This window comes from Cricetulus griseus, chromosome 5 (assembly GCF_003668045.3).
Source record: "Cricetulus griseus strain 17A/GY chromosome 5, alternate assembly CriGri-PICRH-1.0, whole genome shotgun sequence".
In the NCBI taxonomy this organism is placed as follows: Eukaryota; Metazoa; Chordata; class Mammalia; order Rodentia; family Cricetidae; genus Cricetulus; species Cricetulus griseus.
The window spans coordinates 12407136-12428186 of record NC_048598.1 but is presented as its reverse complement, the minus strand read 5'-3'; the positions used below and the strand labels follow the sequence as shown (position 1 = coordinate 12428186).

The 21051-nt window shown below is 38.3% G+C and overlaps 1 protein-coding gene across 1 annotated transcript in view; it reads right to left on the bottom strand.

Annotated features, from left to right (window-relative positions):
* Enah (ENAH actin regulator) overlaps nucleotides 1–21051 on the bottom strand; it is a 109824-nt gene that overhangs the window by 42346 nt on the left and 46427 nt on the right. The window contains 2 exon segments of the mRNA XM_027418801.2: nucleotides 5426–5603; nucleotides 11524–11689. Of these exon segments, the coding sequence (XP_027274602.1) occupies nucleotides 5426–5603; nucleotides 11524–11689 (344 nt within the window).

Here is a 21051-nt window from a genome sequence, read left to right as displayed (position 1 = left end):
ATTTCAAACTTTATTCTTGGACTATTCCAATGTTCCTGACTCGTCTAGATAGCTCTAGGCTGGGTGTAAAACCCAAGAAGGAAAGGGATGGGCTTTATCATACTGATGTTCTTCTCGGTGGCTATCAGCACAGTACAATTTTGAGATCCTAAGCTTAGTGTTGTTCTTATTCATATCAGCAACCCAGGAGACTAGAAAGTAAAACTATCACTAGGAACAAAGTATTTCAGGGCCTGGTATAATAATGCAGCATGACTTTTATTCCAGCACTTGCAAGGAAGAGGCAGGAGGATCTCTTTGAGTTCAGGGCCATCGTGGTTTGCATAGAAAGTTCTAGGACAGCCGGGATTACACAAGAGATTCTGCTTCAAAAAAGAAAAATTAAAACCTCAAGAACTTCTGGAAATATTCTCAGATCCCAAGTATATCATAAAGGTATTATATAACACTGAGAATAAAGTCAATGCTTATATAGGAAGTAATGTTAGGCCAGGTTTATGATAAAAAAATTAATAGAATCCCCAAAATTTATTATAAATCTGATGAAAAATAAGGTTATCTCAGGCTATGTTCTCATTCACAACAGTTAAAAAAACAAAACAAACTCAGTCTTTTAGTTAGTGGTAAAATATTTTGAGGTTTTGGGAAACTGGTAGCTTTGCCAGCTTAAAGCTATGTTTAATCCTGGTTGAACAAAAACAGAATAACTAGCATAACTTTTTTTTTTTTAAAAATGGGTTGAAAAACACATTTCCTATTTCCAAATGATTTAAACCATTTACAAAATGCAACAAGGCTGTGCAAATTTACCTCAGCAAACCATCAACAAGATTGACATTGTAACATACATAATCCATTGCTATTATCTACAGAAGCTTGTAGATATCTTGATAAGTAAATGCAGAAATAAAAAAAAAAAGTTGGTCTGCACAATATATTTAAACTGAGACAATTTCCATTGGTGAAAAGTTATACTGTAGCATTTGGTAAAGGCAAGAGCATTAATCAGCTCCTTGAAAATGTTAAAAAAAAAAAAAAAAAAAAAAAACAGGAATCACATGTTTTAATTCCAAATATAACTCACTGTATTTAGCACCTCCTGTACTTTCCAGTATATTAGATAATTGCATACCATATTAAAAACAAAATAAAGGAAAACATTCCTGCCACCTACCTTTTTCAAAAAAAACCAAAACTATTAAACATATATACAAGTGTAGCATGTGAAGGTTAGAATGACTAGTCCATAAAACACTGCATTTCTTTTCTTAATTAAAAACAAATTGAGGACTTACAGGGCTTTGGAGGATGGCAGCAAAAGAAGGGAGAAATGTAGAATCATTGGTTTGGGCTAAAAGAGAGCTCTGTGGCCAGGTGGTGGTGGCACACACTTTTAATCCCAGTTCTCCAAGAGGCAAAGGCAGTCGGATCTCTGTGAGTTCAAGGCTAGCCTGGGTCTACAGAGGCATTTCAGGTCAGCCAAGGCTGTACAGAGAAACCCTGCCTCAAAAAACCGAGAGAGAGACAGACTGACAGATATACAGTACTGCTATATTGTGCTCTGGAGAGCCGTGTAACCCTGCCCCACAGTTATCAGAAGCCCCCCTCCTTCCCCCCCCCCCCCCCGCGCCCCCTCTTCATTTGTACTGAGCTTCAGAAAAAAATTCTGTCTGAACAAAGACGCCTATGACCTTAAAGTCTGAGAATCACAAAGAAAACTTAACAGGTAACAGCAATGTCTGATTCTTGTGTAGCACCAACCATATATAAGCAGTAACAGTAAATATGGAATATGGCTTGATAAAGTAGTAAAGCAGGCTGAGAATGTAGCTCATTGGTAAAGTGACTGCCTAGCATGTACAAGGCCCTGGGCTCAGTTCAATTCCCAGCACCAGGAAGGGAGGGAGGAGGGAGGGAGGAGGGAGGAAGGAGGGAGAGAAGGAGGGAGGGAGGGAACGAGGAAGGGAACGAGGAAGGGAGAGAGAGAGAGAGGAAGAAAAGAGATTAATATGATCAAAGTACATTATGTATACATAACCTCTTCCAATTCATTGTTTTGTACAAATAATATATACCAATAAAATTTAAAAAGACAAAAAAAATTTAAGGAATAGGCACACTGGTGTGTAAAACTTCTGCTTTCACAGGTAAGTTTGATTTTTTGATTCTTGTCAATTGTGTTGGGCTACTGTTTACAGAAGAGTCTGAAGTCAAGCTTTTCCAACAGCTTGGGTTAGCAGAAGGATAGCAGATGATTTCAACAGATGATCTCAACATATGATTTTCTTTCTTTCTTTCTGGTTGTGAACCCAAAGTAAAGAGCTTTGGCAAAGGATGCTAACATCAGGCTGCCATGCAGTATTGTTTAGTATGCTTGTTTAGGTGGGTGAGAGGGGACCAGCACAACACTAGATAAAGGACCTATCTTGCTGTGACAATCTGCACAAGAAATCACATCCCTTTCCAAGGAAGAACTCTCCATATACCTTTTGAGACAGGGGCGCTCTGTAGCCCTGGTTGACCTTGAACTCACAGAGATCCGCCTGCCTCTGCCTCCCAAGTGATGGGATTAAAGATGACACTCCAGTTGTTTTTTTTTTTTTTTTTTTTGGGGGGGGGTGTTGAGACAGGGTTTCTCTGTGGCTTTGGAGGCTGTCCTGGAACTAGCTCTTGTAGACCAGGCTGGTATCCAACTCACAGAGATCTGCCTGCCTCTGCCTCCCCAGTGCTGGGATTAAAGGCGCGCGCCACCAACACTCCAGATTCTTAACATTTATTTCTTCCCATGGTTCCACTTCAGGGACAATTAGTACCATCAAAATTCACAGATTGGTATTTATAATAAAAAGTAATTTCCTAAATAAATAAACCATGCTATCTACATACCAATGTATTGTTTTATCTGAGAATGAACAAGATAGAGCCAAAAGCTTCACTGATAGTAACTAGGTCCATGACAGAGATAATCCCAACCAGTTTCTACAACCACAATTAAAATTGTGAAAGAGAAGAGACAATATATTATCAAACTTATCCATAACAATAACCCTACATATTGTACGTAGCAAAAATGATATTTCTATAGCAAATGAACCCAATGGTTTTCCTATGGGCAAATTTTTGTATAATTCAAAACTATTTCTTAATGTCTATTGCTTTGTAAGTGATTTTAATCTGAATTTCTCCACTTTAAGACTCAATGTCCAATAATCAGAGTCAGAACAAAACCAGTACTTGCCATTTGCATTTTGAAAACAAACTAATACCACTCACTGATAAAAATAGTATTTTCAAAATACTGGGATAACAAAAACCAACATTAACAATAATTTGAACGCCGAGCGTTGGTGGCGCACGCCTTTAATCCCAGCACTGGGAGGCAGAGGCAGGCAGATCTCTGTGAGTTCAAGGCCAGCCTGGTCTCCAGATCGAGTGCCAGGATAGGCTCCAAAGCTGCACAGAGAAACCCTGTGTTGAAAAACCAAAATAATAATAATAATAATAATAATAATAATAATAATTTGAACTATAAGTGACAATTAGTTCTTAACTGGACCTCCTTTTAAGGCTAACAAATGAAAATGGTAGTTGATTCTAAACACAGGAAGACAGATCTGCTATATACACACACTCTTCAAATTATATAACTGACCTATTTAAAATACATGAATCATGATTCTAGCTCCTTTATCAATTACTACAGTGTAAATCTATTTCTATAATATATGCTAATAAAGCACTGGTGCCGACAAAAACAGTATAGCCACGAGGAGAAACAATCTACAGGAGACCAGACTTCACTGTCTTGGTTCTGTTCTGAGACAAACCAGAATAAGTTCCAGTGGTTTAGTTTCTCAAAATAGATCCAATATGAGAACAAAATATGTTCCTTATAGACACTGATTTCCTCCAAAGAAAACTTGATATAAAACAGGTACAGGTATAATGGCATAAACCCTTCTGCAAGATCCCCAAATGCCTATTCCTCTAAAACTCATTTTTAAAACAAAGGAGTTAGATGCCTTATTCCTTTTTATGTTTCAGTTATTTTCAGAGTAAGGTAATAAGTAACATTTATGCTGGATTTTTAGAATTCTGTGTCATTAGCAAAGTATCAATATTTCAACTGGCTATAATACTCCTTATTAATTCTACAAATAACATATCATTAAAATAACTACCAAACATACAAGTAATTTGTATTTTTTCATATTTAACATTTTCTGATTTTAAATGCATTGCATTAAGCCAAAAGAAATTTAGTTTATCTCTGACATAAGATTTCAAATAGTTGAGCCTTTTAAAGTTAATTATTTCTGTTCTTCTAAGATACATGTATTTTCAGAATCCCAACTATGACTTCACCAGCTGAGGGCATCCCTCAAATTCTCAAACAACCTTTATAGCAGTGGTTCCTAGCCAGTGAGTGGGTCAAGACCCCTTTGGGAGTCAAATGACCCTTTCACATTGGAAAACACAGTTCTTAATATTATGATTCACAATGGAAATGAAAGTACTTAGGAAGTAGGTATAACGAGAGACAATCCGTAGTCCATAAGGGTCAGATATCTTTATTTAGATAAACACCAGCCAAACGCAAGCCAGAGCGTGCCAGGGACAGCAAGGCAGGCAGGCCAGAGAGAAGGGGCCCCCATGTGCCTTGCAGCCCCTTAAAAACCTATCACAAGTCATCCTGACCTTACCTTGACCACGCCTGTCAGGCGTGGTCAGTCATACCTGTAGCCAGCCCTTAGGAGGCGTGGTTACGGTGTCTCCCTACAAGTAGCAAAGAAAGTAATTTTATGTTTGGGTATCATTACAAAATGAGGAATTGTATGAAAAGGCCGAAGAATTAGGAAGGTTGAGACCACTGTGTTATAGTCAAGCTCTTATCCATTAGGAGATCTTATTCTAATTTTAAATCCTTAAGATCAGCAGTGGCTTAAAAGATGTATTTTAGAAACCTATGTATTTCTTCATAAAAAGCAAATAACATCAGGCATAATGGCATGACTGAAATACCAGCTACCTGGTAATCAGAAGGCAGGAGGATTGCCTGAAGTGAAGAATTTGAGGCTAGCTTGAGCAACACAGAGAAACCTTGTATCTCTGATGGCTCTTGTGTCCTAGTATCAAAAATTATGTTTTAGGACAGGGTGAACAATCTAAATAATTTCAAATGAGTTTTAAGAAATAACTAGACTAAACCCATGGGATTACGCTTTAAGATTATACTTCTAACATAAAGAAGAGTTCACATTTTTGTAGAAAATAACTTAGGAATTACTATATCTATCTATCTATCTATCTATCTATCTATCTATCTATCTATCTATATATATCTTAGAAGTTGACAAAAAAGGCTTGCTTTACCATATACATAACATTTCAGTTGGAGAATACAGGGAAAGCACAGACACTTTACCTGCTTCCTGTGAATTTAACACTTCTAAGGCATGCATCATGGCACTTGCGAAGACATTGGCATCCTCTTTGCTGCCAAAGTTGAGACCATACACCTGTCTAGCATCCCGCCATTGGTGGAAAGTCTGTGTAGCTTGATTGTACTTCAGCCCTTTAGGAATGGCACAATTTATCACGACCTAAAAGGCAATAATTCAATAAAGTCAAGCTGACAACTGGGAAAATAATATAAGCCAACACAAACCCTGGCTGTGGGCTATTTTTTTTTTAAGATTTTATTTATTTATTATGTATAAAACATTCTGCTTCCATGTATATCTGCACACCAGAAGAGGACACCAGATCTCATAACAGATGGTTGTGAGCCACCATGTGGTTGCTGGGAATTGAACTGAGGATCTCTGGAAGAGCAGTCAGTGCTCTTAACCTCTGAGCCATCTCTCCAGCCCTGGCTGTGGGCTATTTACTTAAACTTGTTCCTAGCAGACTTTTTGTCAAAACTAAGAAATGAGTCTGACGGAACTTAAGGTATCTTAGGGTTAGAAAAGGCCTGTGTTAAAATAGTAAATTCAACAAAAGAAAAGCAATGCACCTCATTACTTTAACATGTTTGTTGGAAAACTACAAATACAAAACTGGAATATTAACTATAAGGGGCCTCTTGACACCCGCCCACCCTGCTGCCGCCCATCCTGAGGATTCCAGAAAAACAGAGTTACAGAATCCATGTTTAGCCAGGCGGCGGCGGTGGCGGTGGCAGTGGCGGTGGCGGTGGCGGTGGCGGAGGCGCGCTCCCTTAATCCCCAGCACTTGGGAGGCAGAGGCAGGTGGATCTCTGTGAGTTGGAGACCAATCTGGTCTACAAGAGCTAGTTCCAGGACAGGCTTCAAAGCTACACAGAGAAATCCTGTCTCATGAAAAGAGAGAGAGAAAAAGGAAGAATCCATGTACGTGGATTCAGAGATGTACGTGTCCTCTCCTCACATTCATATCTGAGAGTCATCCACTTGTAAGCACAACCATGGTTTGTTAAGTTTCATTGTTTTATGCAATATTCCTTTATATCAATCTGCCCATTCTTGCACTAGCATTTTTATTGCACAGAATTTATTGCTCCTACAAATGGACATGATAATTCTACGAAGCATCGCCTGGTATACATAGCACATAGTTATACTGAAAACGCACCCATGAGTACAATTAGCATAGGTCATATTTGCATTTAATTTCAGGAGAAAACTCCACATTATCCTACCACGTGCTCTTCCAGAGCCATATATGAAAATTTGTGTGACTCCATATACCATGCAGCATTACTACCGATAATGTTAGTCTTTGCTTTATAGCAATTCTGGTGTGTGTCTTTGTGTTCTAGTGTAAATTACACTATGCAGCTCACTAGTGAGTTTTAGTACTTTTTCAAGTTCTGGAAACAATTTAACTTATTATGTGTGCATAATGAGGTTCGGGAGAAGGCATGCATGTCATGGCACATGTGTAGAGGTCAAATGACAACTCTGTGGCTCTGGTTCTCTTCCCATCTTTATGTAGCTTCTGGAGATAAAACTTATGTTGCTAGACTACATAGCAGGGGCCTTCACCCACTAAGTTATACATACATAGGCTCCCTTTTTGTGTTTTATTTTCTCCAAATTATTTCTATTGTGAATTACTCTGGTCCATTTCTCTCCTCTATGATTCATCTTTTTCTTTACATATTATCCCAAAGGGAAGGTATCTGTGTGACAAATACCTTGTGCCATTCCATAACTTGCCTATTAGTGATATCCACCTTTTATTTCAGATTAGTAATCCTTTTTTCTCTTAATGTTTTTGTGTTCTGTTTAAAGAAATATTTTTCAATCTAAGTAATAAAAATACTACCTCATTTTGTCTTATAGAAGCTTTATTACTCTTACCACTAACATCTGTATCTCTAGTACAACTGGAATTGGTTCAAGCCTATGGTGTGAGATGGGTTCCCGAGTCACTTCTATGAACAAAGATGAAGGTCAACCTTTTATCACAAACTGTGTTTTGTCCCACTGGTAAATATATCGAGTATTTGCCCAACTCTAGTGTCTTACCTAGTGAAGCTTTCTGCCGGGTCTCAGCCACTCAACTTTGTTCTTCTACTCTGTTCCTCGTTACTACTTTAGCTATTTTTGGTTCTTTGTATAAAACTCCCATTTACACACCCATTGTCAATCTCCAAATTTAAGATTGCAATGAAGAAAAAAAAAGGGCAGGGGTGGCACATGCCTTAAAATCTAGCACTCAAAAGAGGCAAAGGAAAGTGGATCTCTGAATTCCAGACCAGCCTGATTTACAGACTGAGTTCCAGGTCGGCCAGTGCCACACAAAGAAACCCTGTCTCAAAAAAAGATTGTACTGAAGCTAACAGAACAATTTGATCACTGATGTCAGAGTTATCTCATGAATATCACATATTCCTTATTTAGGTTGGCTTTAACACTCAATAGTTCTCTGTATTGGTATCTTGAGCACCTATCATAAATTTGTCCAGTATTTGATAAAACATTGTTATTTGGTTTGAAAATGTTCTCCAGGGTTCACGGTTAAACACGGGCCCTAGCTGGTGGCACTGTTTGACAAAGTTGTAGAACTTTCAGAAGGCTGAGCATTTCTAGAGGAGGTGGGTCACTGGAGGCAAGCCTTGAAGATCTACAGCCTGGCTTCACTTCCTATCCTCTCTGCTTCCTAGTTGGTGGTGCAATGTGACCAGTCAGATTGCTGTTCCTTCTGACTTAAGTTGCTATCGTCAGCATATTTTATAACAGCATCAGAAAAGTCACTAAGACTAAGACACTATTATAAACAGTATCGGTTAAAGGAATTTTCTAACTCAGATAAAAACTACTTTTAGATGCAACATACCTAGAGCATTTATTAGACTTACTTCTTGATTCTAACCTATTACTAATCTAAGATGTATTAATTCTAACATTTATGTTCAGGTTTCTTCCCTCCAAATAATCATGTTGCCTACAACTAACTTTTTCATATCTCCCTTTTTAATCCTTGTACATTTTCTTTTCTTTCCTTTATCTACTGGTTAGACATACAGCAAAGTTAAAAAGATACACTTGATAACAAGTATTTTTTGTCTGATGTTATCTTCTGAAGAGTATGAACATTAAGCTTGTTAGGTAAAGATGCACTGTAAAATGCTCAAGTTGTAATAAATTACAGCAAGGACATAAAAGAAACCATTTTGTTGAGAAGATAGGGAAATGAGTCATAAGCTGACTTTACAGATGACGTCAATACCCTAGCAGGTCATAAGAATATAAATATTTGGGGTGGAGAGATGGCTCAGTGGTTAAGAGCACTGGCTGCTCTTCCAGAAGACCTGGGTTCAATACCCAGCACCCACATGGCAGCTCACAGCTGTGTGTAATTGCACTTCCAGGGGATATAACACTAATGTACATAAAATAAAATTTAAAAAAAAAGCCATCTTAAAAAAAAAGGAATTTAAAAGAGTGTTATGGCCAGGTTAAAAATGAATAGGTTCGTGTTAGATGGAAGAACCACTTATGTGGACTCTGATGGCATGAGATTATAACACAGTTTGGGCATATAGTATGCTTTCATGATCAGTCATTCACTAAGTGAAACTATAATATACTTTTTTGTTTTTGTTTTCAGTTTTTTGATCACAGGATCCCTCTGCTATAAAGCCCTGGCTGTCCTATAATTTGCTATGTAGACCAGGCTGGTCTTGAACTTACAGAGATCCACTTGCCTCCAAATGCAGGGATTCAAGGCAGGCACTACCACACTAGGCTACATTTCTTATTTTTAAAGATCAGTTACAATTCTGTCCTTCCTCAAAGGTTACATAATTGAAAAAAAAAATGATTCCTATTTTTGTTTGTTTGTATTGAAGATAGGATCTCACTATACAGCCCTTGCTGGCCTGGAACTCACAGAGAGCTACCTGGTTTCTGTCTTCTAAGTGCTGGTATTAAAGGAGCCCTCCATTTTCTGGCCTCCACATGTGATTCAGACATATATGCAGGCAAAACATCCATACACAGGAGAAAAATGTCCAACAACTTTTAAAGGTCCTTCTTGTTGTTGTTGTTTGTGTTTTTCAAGAGGTTTCCCTTCTCTTGTGTAGTCCTGGCTGTCCTCAAACTCACAGAGATATGCCTGTCTCTTCCTCCCAATTACTGGTATTAAGGGTGTGAGCCACCACCACCCAGCCAGTTTTTATCTTTTAGTTTTCATTTTCTCCACAGCATCACAGGTAGTACTGACATGGCTTTAACCCAGTGGCTCTCAACCTGTAGACCATGACCCCATTGGGGGTCAAATGACCCTTTCACAGGGATCACATATCAGATATCCTGCACATCAGATATTTACATATAACTCATAGCTAGCAATATTACAATTAGGAAGTAACAATAAAAATAATTGTATGGTGGGGGGGTCAACACAACATGAGTAACCGTATTAAAGGGTTGTGGTTTAGGAAAGTTTAGAACCACTGGTCTAACCGAAGGGACCACTACTCTGCTGGAGGATGGATGAAAAGAGAAAGAGCATAACTGAACAACAGTCAGGCAGAGAGGAGTGGAGTTTTGGGTAGAGACACTGAGGAGACTAGAGGCTGTGAGGAAATTGGAGCACAGAAGGAAAGGAGAGGCTAGGGAGGAGGAAGGGGACACAAAGATAAGAGGTGAATAATTTCTGTAGACTAACCCAACCCAACCCTGAAGCTTTTCTCATCAGAGAAGCACTGCATTTTCAATCAGGTGTCCTAAGACTTTCACTGCAACCTGCGTCAGTCAATCACTTACATAAGGGCACAATGCAGTTTCTATTTCCTAGGGAAACTCCTAAATCTCCTCAGACAAAAAGGGCTCTTCTCTTTGTCCTCTTTTTATGAGATACAGCCTCTCTGAGTCCCAATTTTGTGCAAAAGTACAAGTATCAATGCCCATTTGCTTCACACATGCATGACAAATATAAATCCCAAGCTATTAACACTTTGCCAACCAACTTCAAATCAATGGCTATTGCAGTCAGTATATGTTTACATTACGTCTTATTAGAAAATTATTAATCTCTCTTTTAACAAGAGCTCACAGGGCACCAGGTAGAATTTAGCTGTATTTTCTTTGTACTTTGTAGCAAGATGGTTAAAACATTAGTTTAGATTACATCTTTGGAAAATACTTTTCCAAAGGTACTTAGTAAATCTATAACGAGTAAAAGTTCCTGCTGCTGGGGCTGGAGAGATGGCTCAGAGGTTAAGAGCATTAACTGCTCTTCCAGAGGTCCTGAGTTCAATTCCCAGCAACCACATGGTGGCTCACAACCATCCGTTATGAGATCTGGTGCCCTCTTCTGGTGTGCAGATATACATGGAAGCAGAATGTTGCATACATAATAAATAAATAAAATATTTAATTAAAAAAAAAGTTCCTGCTGCTAGTATACAGTGAACACCAGTAAGGCCTGATCTACCTTTCCCTCTGCCAACAGCCCTGACCCGGATCTGATTAAGACATTAAGTAATCATACAACCCAGTTACTTTCTTGAAAATTTGGAATAGGGAATTACCAAAAGCTCAGCTGTGACCTTCGATATTACCTGGAAAGAAAAGCCCAATTATTCCAGCACAAGTCATGCCTTCCACTTTAAAAAAAAAAAAAAAAAAAATCACTTATGGATTTAACAATACTTTCTGAAACTATTTATGCATTCAAATCCTTTCTCTAGCCTCATAAAATAAACAAATGAGTTCCAAAAGCATACAATGTGCTCTTTACATAGTATTTCATCTTCGACTATTCTGAATTTAGATTATAAAAATTGGCCATTTGGATGTCCAAATAAGACAATCTAGTGAAGACAAAAACACATAAAACAGCTCCTGCTCGGTGAGGCTTGATGGACAAAGTGGTAAGAGAAACAGACTCCCAGGAGCTGTGCTCTGGCCTCCCCGTGTGCACGTGTGCACTCACACACACACACACACACACACACACACACACACACACACACACACACACACACGTGTGCACAAACACACACTGTAAAGGCTGTCAGCAGCCCCTCACCTGATGGTCTTGGATCTTCCTGCCCACCACTCTGAAGGTGTTGTTGCCTGTGTGGTGATATATATGCACTCTGCTGAACCCAGTTGAGCCACCAGCTGGCACCCACTTCTTATTGGCATCATCGTAAACCATCACAGCAGCTCTTGCCTGACAGATACTCTGTTCACTGTAAAACACAAAATTCAAATGAGATATTTAAGAAGTGCAAGGTAAGCCACAGAGCCATGAGCAAGATAAGCCAACATGGCGTCAGTTTACAACAAACAGTGGCAAAGTACAGTACGGGTGGGGTTTGGGATCTACAAAAATACAAAGAACACCACAAATATTTTATTCTAAATGAATAAATCTATTAATACAACTACATACATTAGCCACCACTTGTTTAACTATACGATGGTGGCCTGTCTGAGATTTATTTTCTGCTTGTGGACAAAATTAGTTTTATCATTAGGATCACTTAAACGTCTCTAACAAATCCAGTCAAAGGAGTATCTGTTCTTCCAAACATGGAAATAAAACTAATAATCAGTGGCTAACAACATGATCAATTCCTTTCATTCCCTTTAGTCAAGTTAATATCCTGTACTTGAATATCTTTTTTTCCTTTGAAAGTATATGAATAGGAGGCTGAAGAAAGAGCTCAGGGATTAAGAGAGCTTAATGCTCTCACAGACAACCCAATTTTGAGTCCCAGCACCCAGACTGGACAGCTCACAACCACCTGTAATTACAGTCAGGAGACCGATGCCTCTGGTTACCACAGGCACTTACCGAGCACATGTGCACGAGCGTGAGTGCGCGCGCACACACACCACTAAATAAAAAAGACTAAAAGATGGTTTCTAAGGATCCTACTGGATTTAAAATCCTCTTCTTCACAGATAAATTCTTTTTTAAGGAAAAGAGCAGAATTACTTGTTACTAGATGATACTTAGACACACCAATAAAGATGAGGTCAATTTCTTACTGAACAATACATTCCCCTTTCAAATTTTCTAATGTTTTTTTGGGAAAATGTGATTAAATGTCACCTTATTCTATGCCACACTTCTTTTTCAATATTATGTGTCAAAGAACACAAAAAAACCTGCTGACGACTAACCTAGTTAGACCAACAACTCTAGAGCAGTGGTTCTCAACCTGGGGGCCACGGTTCCTCTGGGGGCCACATATTAGATGTCCTGCACGTCAGATATTTACAATTCACAACAGTAGCAAAATTACAGTTATGAAGTAGCAACAAAGTAATTTTATGGCTGGGGGTCACCACAACAAGAGGATCTGTGTTAAAGGGCCACAGCATCAGGAAGGCTAAGAACCACTGCTCTAGAGGAATAAGCCTACTTTTGAGTGGTTAAAACAGATGCTCCTAAGTAGTTCATGGGGTCCCCATCCCATTTGTAGTAAAAGTACTTATTCAGTCTACCAATTTCTGCCTCAAGAGATCTCAAGACAATACACTGTGTATATTATATAGATAGCACCCTCATCTTCTCTCCATCCATCCAAGAGGGACAATGAACAGAGCTTTGCAGGAGATGGTTTGTGTGCTCCTCGTTGACAAGATCATGGGAGACCTAAAGAAATCACTTCAATGAATTAGAGATTTGCTTCAGAGAAATTAGTTATAATTGTTTTAATTTTCTATTAGGGAAATTCTACAAAACCTAAGATATAAACATTGTGTAGGAAGTCCTTTGGTGCTATCTCAAATTTTATGCTGCCTAGAAATTTTTTGGGGATAGAAACAAGTCAATGACTAAAGCCTGGATTATTTTTTTTAAAGAGTATTATTTAAAGCTATTTTTCAGTACAGAGGTTAAAAACTCATTAGTCACAAGAGAAGCAAATATTAAGTGATAATTTCAATCTAAATATAGCAAAGATGATTGAAATTAGCAAAGCTTCCAATAGCTTACAAGTACAGAAACAAATTTACTATGAAATGAAATGAAAAAGATAAACAATCCTGTGAATTAATGCAAAACTACAACTTTCAGTGTTCAAAAATCAGTACTGGCCAGACAGGCACAAGCCTTTAATCCCGGCACTTGAGAGGCATAGGTAGACACATCTCTGAGGTTAAGGCCAGCCAGGTTGTAAAACAAGACCATATCTCATAAATAAATAAATAAATAAATAAATAAATAAATAAATAAATAAAATGGCATTCCAGGAGGCCATTAAAGCCTGATGACTTCATCAGATACAACAGTGAACACATGTAACTCTGGCAATCTCATGGAGACAGAAGACAGGAGACAACACACAAAGGCTCACAGACCATCTAGCATTCATCTACCAACTCTGGCCACAGATAGGACACACAAATTAAGCCAATAGTAATCAAGTTCTTTATTTCATGGAACTACAAATCTAAAACAGATTGGGTGAATCAATCAATAAGGAACACGATGCTAATATTTTGGTTTATTAGCAACTTGGGTAGATAAACTGTAGGGAAGACCATAATAAGTTTTTAAAATGAGGATTGAAAAAAAATCCCTAGGAATAAAAGAGATGGAGAAATGCCTCAGCAGTTAAGAGAACAGCTTCTCTTCCAGAGGACCCTGATTCAATTTCCAGCACCCACGTGACGGCTCACAACTGTCTGTAAATCCAGTCCCAGGAAATCTGGCAGGTACCAGGCACATATGTGTATATACATATACATAGGCAAAACACCAACACTTAAAATGACCAAATGAAGTAACTTTAGTTTTCTAGACATTACATTGCTCATGTTTGTATTTTATCTGTTTTTAGTCCAATGAAATCATCAAAGATATACTTTAAAATAAGATGGCTCTGTGAGGTACAGCAGTATATATATATACCTGTGATCCCAACACCCAGGAGGCTGATGGCAGGAAGAGCCAAAGCTCAAAGCCAGTCTTGTTATAGGGAAAAACTCTTAGCTAATTTATGGCTGTTCTCAGTCACAGAAAGTATTCCTGGTATACATCCAAGAACAGAACATCTTTATATGCACCATGACATGCCTCAAAATAAAAACTTGTCATAATCTTCACATTTCTGAATCAGTGAAACAATTATGAAAAAGATTAAATAAGTAAACTACTAAACTGTAATTTTGTGAAGATTAGGTACTAAATTAGCCATAAACAAAACCCACATTCTTATGATGCAATGTAATTAGTATAGAGTTGATTATACTTCATGTTCCTAATGTTAATTTTGGTATTTTCCAATGAAATACAGCATTAAAAAGCTAAGGATTGCTGGTTTACCACCCCCCCACACACACACAGATACACAAAGTGTAAAGAAACATGTTATGTATAATAGTGTATAGCTTGGTCAGCTACTTCATTTCTGAATAAAAGTAGGTATATATAATGGTAGAGAATACACATCAAAAATAGGCATCAATAAATAAATGTTTATATTTAAGGAAAAAATATATATTCTTGTATATACTATCTAGTAATAATGCAATAAAGCAGTCTTTTACAAACAGTAATTTCCTTTCAAAGACATCATCTACTAATCATTTGTTAAAGTATAAATATCCCGGTGCCCTACACACAGTAGGTACTCCTGAAACACTATTAAGTAGATAATCACACCTAACAAAATCTGACTTATCAAAACCTGAATTACTTTCCCTTTTGTTAAGTCTCCCCAGGGTCCCCAAAGCCATCATTAATTGCTTCCTTTTGTGTTTTCCTAGTGAGATTCTCTGTCTAGGTAAAATTTAAAAGTTAAAATGACAGTAAAATACTGGAGGGCTTAAAGTAGAACATGACTTAACATTTTCAAAAACATGACTCTAGCTACCATGAACTAAAGACTGTGGAAGGTGATGTAGAAAGTTAGAACAGAAGCAAGATTATTAGACTAGAAGACAGAAGAACATGTGAAGTGTTTGAAGTATAACACAAAGGATAAAAACTATGGAAATAACTAGCATGTACTAATATTCCTGCTTTATTTTTATTTTTTTAAAAAAGGGCATTGTTTTGATGTGAGCTCCTTCACTAGGTGCTAAAAGACCAGGTCATACCAAAATGGAGTCATTAATGCTAACTGACACACAATCAAATTGAAGCTTTAAGTAGACAGATCCTCAAACAGAGCAGTTGTTTCTCTGCCCCCACACCCCCAGAAAAGGAAGTACGATAGAGTCAGGGTAATCTATAAATCCCAAGTTCCCTCCGGTGTAACACTCACAAGAAAGCTGACTGATGTCACTGAGCCCCTGTCCCCCTATTACTGTTATTTGTTCCCACCTTACAAAACCCAAAGCCCATTTTTAACTCCCACTGCCAAGAAGCTCACTGGTGAGCATATACATAAAAGTCAATTAGATACGAGATGAAATTTTTGTCGATTTTTTTACAGCCCCTCCCCTCCCAAGACACTGACGACTTAGACTCCTGGGGAAAAAAAATGCAGAAGAGGGGCTAAAAGTTCCGTTTGTGGCCCCTGGCCTTCCTCCTGGAGTACCACCAACCAAAGTTCTTCTCATTGACTGGGCTTTGCTCCTCTTTCCTCAAGTCACTTTTCCCTTCAAGTTCACAGGTTTCCAAACCCACGGTTGGTTTGTACTGTGGAAGTGGAGTGACCTTTGGGACTTTGCAGTGAGTGAAAAGTCACTGTCATGAACTGTAGCTTTAAAATTAACTGCAGGTACGGTACGTGGTAGGACAGCTGAGAGCCGAACCTCTGGCTTTTCAAATAAGGAAGCCTTTACCACGGCTCTCTGTAATAGAAATCACCTGCTAGCCAATCATGGGAATTTCAGGGTCAAAGCCACAACTTAGCTGGGGGTCAGCAGTCAGACACGTAACCTTTTGATGACTCACCTTCAGACAAAAAAAATGACTGTTAGGATCCCAACCCCAGAGCCTCTTCTAACAGATTCAAAATTCAACATGAACATGGGATCCTTCGATGTTTTGGGAGGAGGGGTGTTCCCAAGACAGGGTCACTGGTTGTCTGGACCTCATTATATAGACCATACTGACCTCAAACTCAGTCCTTGCTCACAGACACCCAGCAGTCTCAGGCAGCTTCTGCCCCCCAGTGATACGATTAAAACCACATGCCACTCTGCCTGGCTCTTCATTTCTGGAGAACTGACTCTGATAGCTTCTGCCTGCCAATGCATTTTTAAATGACGAGAAGCACCACACGTACAAAGGGCATATTAAGAGGCCGTAGAAGGACAGCTAGCACAAGCACATGAGCGGAAGCCTCAGAGGACACCAATCCTATCCTCACCCTGACCATGGACTTCTGTCTCTAGAACTTTAAGAAAGTAAATTTCTGATCAAGGCAAATAATAATAATTACAACAATAATAAACAAGTAAACTTGAGGATAAATAATATTTTAAAGATACCAAGGTTTATTTCCATTAACCATATACGAATCAGTTGATTACACAAGAAGGCTTGTCTTATGACAGAAATTAATGAAATATTAAATAGCATTTCTCCTTTGCTATTCCATTAAAAAAAACTTGCTAAAGATGGGGGAAAGTCTGCTGACTAGTAACAGGTTCTTCTCTCATGGTTCACTGAAGAAAATAGCAAGAACATTGTGAATACCACTGACAAACAGCAGATACAAATAAAGGAAGCAAACAATTTTTTTTTTTTCAAAGCAAGAAAACCATCTGGGATGTAGACATTTCAAATATGTAGAAACATAAGATGTATCATTCATCACTTTCACAAAAGCAGTATTATTAATTTTTAAGAGGTAAAATATCAACATCACTACTGAGCTATTTATCCCATGGTATCCAAGTTCATACACAAAATGCAAATGCAACTGGGTGTTAGCTACTGATTCACAGTCAAGAAAAAGTGCCAGCTCATCTAAAGCAAAGTAGTGCGTTTTTGAAAATATTTTGGTAACTCTGTTGGGCCACCTTTCAGGATGAAAAATCCCTTAAACACTATTCTTCCCTCATACTTAGTACATAGAAAGGAGATGTACAGACCTAACATCTGATGAGTTTTGGTGTGTGATGTTTGTTTTGTTTGCAAAATTTTAAATATTTGTTAAAACTGGTATGTTACCATTTCCCAAATGCAATAAAACATTTGTATTGTAGAATATTATTTTAAGGTGTGTGACTTTTGTTTATGCTACATTGGTTTAACTCTGTGAAGCTGTGATTCTTTGCCTGGTCTAATAAAGAGCTAACTGTTGAACAGTGAGGCAGGAGAAAGGATAGGTGGGGCTGGTAGGCACAAAAAATAAATAGCAGGAGAAATCTGGGAAGAGGAAGAAGGGCCTCCAAAAGAGGAAAGTGCCAAAAGAGTTAAAAAAAAAATAAAATAACATTATTTTGGCATAACAATGTGGGCCCAAATTTCCACAGAGGGCCTAAGCAAACTGGGAAAAAGAAAGGGAAAGTGTCTCCTTTAAGAGACACTGCTGTTCAGCCAGCAGCGCTAAGAAACAGCAAGCTAAGTAAAAAGTGGCTTGTGGCAATGCAGGTACAGGATTCCATAGCTAGAAAGGTTTAATGCAGCTCTTAGTCATGAACCTCTCACAGGGCTTTGAGCTCTAGGATTGGCTTTCCTGACCTGAGAAGGGGGCGGAGCCAGCCAACATAGCCATGTGGAGGATCCAGGTATAGCTTAACAGTCTAAAGTTTGCAAGGCAGACAAAAAGCTTAAAAGATGCACAGCAAAAAATGTCCAGACATTAACTAGAAATGATTTCTTGAAAGAAATAAAAAATATGACAAAATGAAAAAAAAAAAAAGTCCAGACATTAAAAAAAAAAAAAACCTCGAAAAGTGTTAAGTGTTTCACAATGCGTGGGGGGCTTAAGGAAAAAAAAAAAAAAAACAGGGGGAAGGGGTATGGGCAGTCATAGAAAGAAAGTTTAAAAATAATAAAATAGTCTTTAAAGAGAGTAAAAGTGATATAAGAGAAAGAAGCAGTGTAAGTTGGAAATACACAGGGAGTCTAGATCCTGTATGCTACTGTGTTGATTTTGAATTTTTTTGAATACTGGTAAGAAACAGCAGCTGCTGGGAGATGTGGGATTGTGAACGGGACTGCAAAACTGAACCAACCTCGTTACTTTAGGGCTGCCTTAAATTTAAAAAGTCAAAATGTATTTTATAAATGGAAATCAAAAATGCTTCCACAGGAAACAAGAGGCTCTGGATTCGTTCCAGGTTGATATGGATTTGATTTCATCAGGGGGACCTCCTGAAACTTGACAGGTGATATCTATCAACAGAAGTGACCACTGGTCTTCCCAGGACTTGACCATTATCTCACGTTTCCTCAGGGACCCCTACAGATACTTCATCCACAGACAACAAAACACAGTCTAGAGAAAACAACGCCCACACTCCCAAGAGTTGGATTGTGGGAGGCTTCTAGGTATGTTTTTAAGGTTAAATAGGTATATTTTAGATAGGTGATTTTCAAACACTTCAAAGACCTACAGAATATGGCACTTAAAGTGTTTTGTTAACATAGGGCTTTTCATGACAATGAGACTTGTATGCTCCTGGCAGCACCAATTTACTTCATAAAAGGATGATGGGCATCAAGAAACTTTACTGGAGTTTGCTTTCGTTGTGGCAAGATTAGCCATTGTGCTGTGCAGAATGGACATGCAGTACACATAGGAAAAAGACTGCTATAGACATTTGCCAAAAATCCTGCTACACAAGAGTATCAGATACTGCAGGCCTGCAGGCTGAAGATGGATGCCCCAGAGTTGCAGGGGAACGTTGGTGACTGTCGAGGCACTCAGATGTCTTGTCATTTCTAGAGTTTTCCAAGTTGCTTGCAATGTCCTTCCTGTTTACTCAGGTAGTAGTGTATCTTTCTGAGGGCCTTTTGAGTTGCAGTTTTCCTTAGTTATGATAGAAAGCAATTTAGGTGTAAAACTTTGGATTCACTAAGATAGTATAGATAATGCACTATTTTCTCTGAATACACTAACTACAAATGGACAGAATATTGTACATTAATTCTTATTTGAGAACTGGTTTTGTTGTATATAGTTTTACTATGTTAAAGTTAAAGCCTTTCTTTTTATTTGGAAAAAAAGAGGAAATGTTGCAGAATATTATTTTAAGATGTGTTACATTTGTTTATGCTCTGGAACATTTGTTTAATGATGTAAAGATGTGCCGATTTTAACTCTAAAGCTGTGATATTTTGCCTGTCTAAAACACTTGAAGGTCTAATACGGAGCTGAACAGCCAATAGCAAGGCAGGAGAAAGGACAGGCAGGGCTGGCAACAGGGAGGAGCAAAATAGAAGAAGGAGAAAAGGACATCAGAGGCTAGTCACCCAGCTATACAGCCAGCTAGCAGAAAGAGTGAGAGTAAGATTTACATAAGTAGTAAAAGGAAAAACCCCAGAGGCAAAAGGTAGAGAGGATAATTTAAGTTAAGAAAAGCTGGCAAGAAACAAGCCAAGCTAAGGCCAGGCATTTGTAATTTAGAATCCTCCATGTGTGATTTATGTGGATGCTGGATGTTGGCCCCCCTAAAAAGGCAAAAAAGGAAAGAGTGAAAAAAACAACCAACAACATGCTTGTATCCACTACAGTATATCATGTCACTGGATGATCCTTTCAACTGTGCTACACATTGAAAATTTTCATGATAAAATGCTGAAGAGAAAGAAATTTACTACTCAAGACTTCATAGTTACAGTGACAGCTCTGAATGTCAACTTGACACAACCTACAATCATGTGGGAAGAATCTCAATTTTTAGGAAGTGCCTAGATGAGGCTGTATGTCAGGGGTGGGGGGGTCTTGACTGTTGACTGATGTGAGAAGGCCCTTCCTCAATATGGACAGTGCCATTGCATGGGCTGGGCCTAAACTGTGTGAGTTGAGAAAACTTAGGAGTGAGCAGGCAGCCTGGATGTTTATGCTGACTGCTGAGCTGCCTGAGTTCCTGCCTTGACTTCCCCTATATAATGGGCTGAAACTGGGAATTAGAAGCCAAATAAACCCTTTGTCTTCTGTGTTGCTTTTGGTCAGGATTATCTGTCAAAGCAGAAATGAAACTACAACAGTTCTAATATAAAGTAACAAATTGTATTATCTTCATTCTCATGAAACGAAAGACCAAGGACTAACATGTTTTATTTCTTAAATTCACTCACGTAAGAATCTGAAATTGAGGCTCAGTGGGTGAAGGTACTTGTCATGTGAGCCTGGAGAATAGAGTCTGATGCCTAGAACCTGTATTAAAGGAAAAGATCCAACTCCAGAAAGTTGTCCATTAACCATCACAAGCATGTTGTGCATGTGGGCCCACCTGTTCACACACAAACACAATAGTAATGGTTAAATTTTAATTGATGGGGAAGGTAGTGTGCTGATTAAATGCTTCCTACCAAAGCCCAAAGACACCTTTAAGGCTTAAAAGCAGTCCATAGTCACGGTTTCAACTAATCACTGTGTCAAACACTATTTCCAGTCTACATTTTTCTCCTGTGCTCAAAAGCCACACAGACAGCTACTTACTGTGTATTTGTACACAACTAATTTTGAAA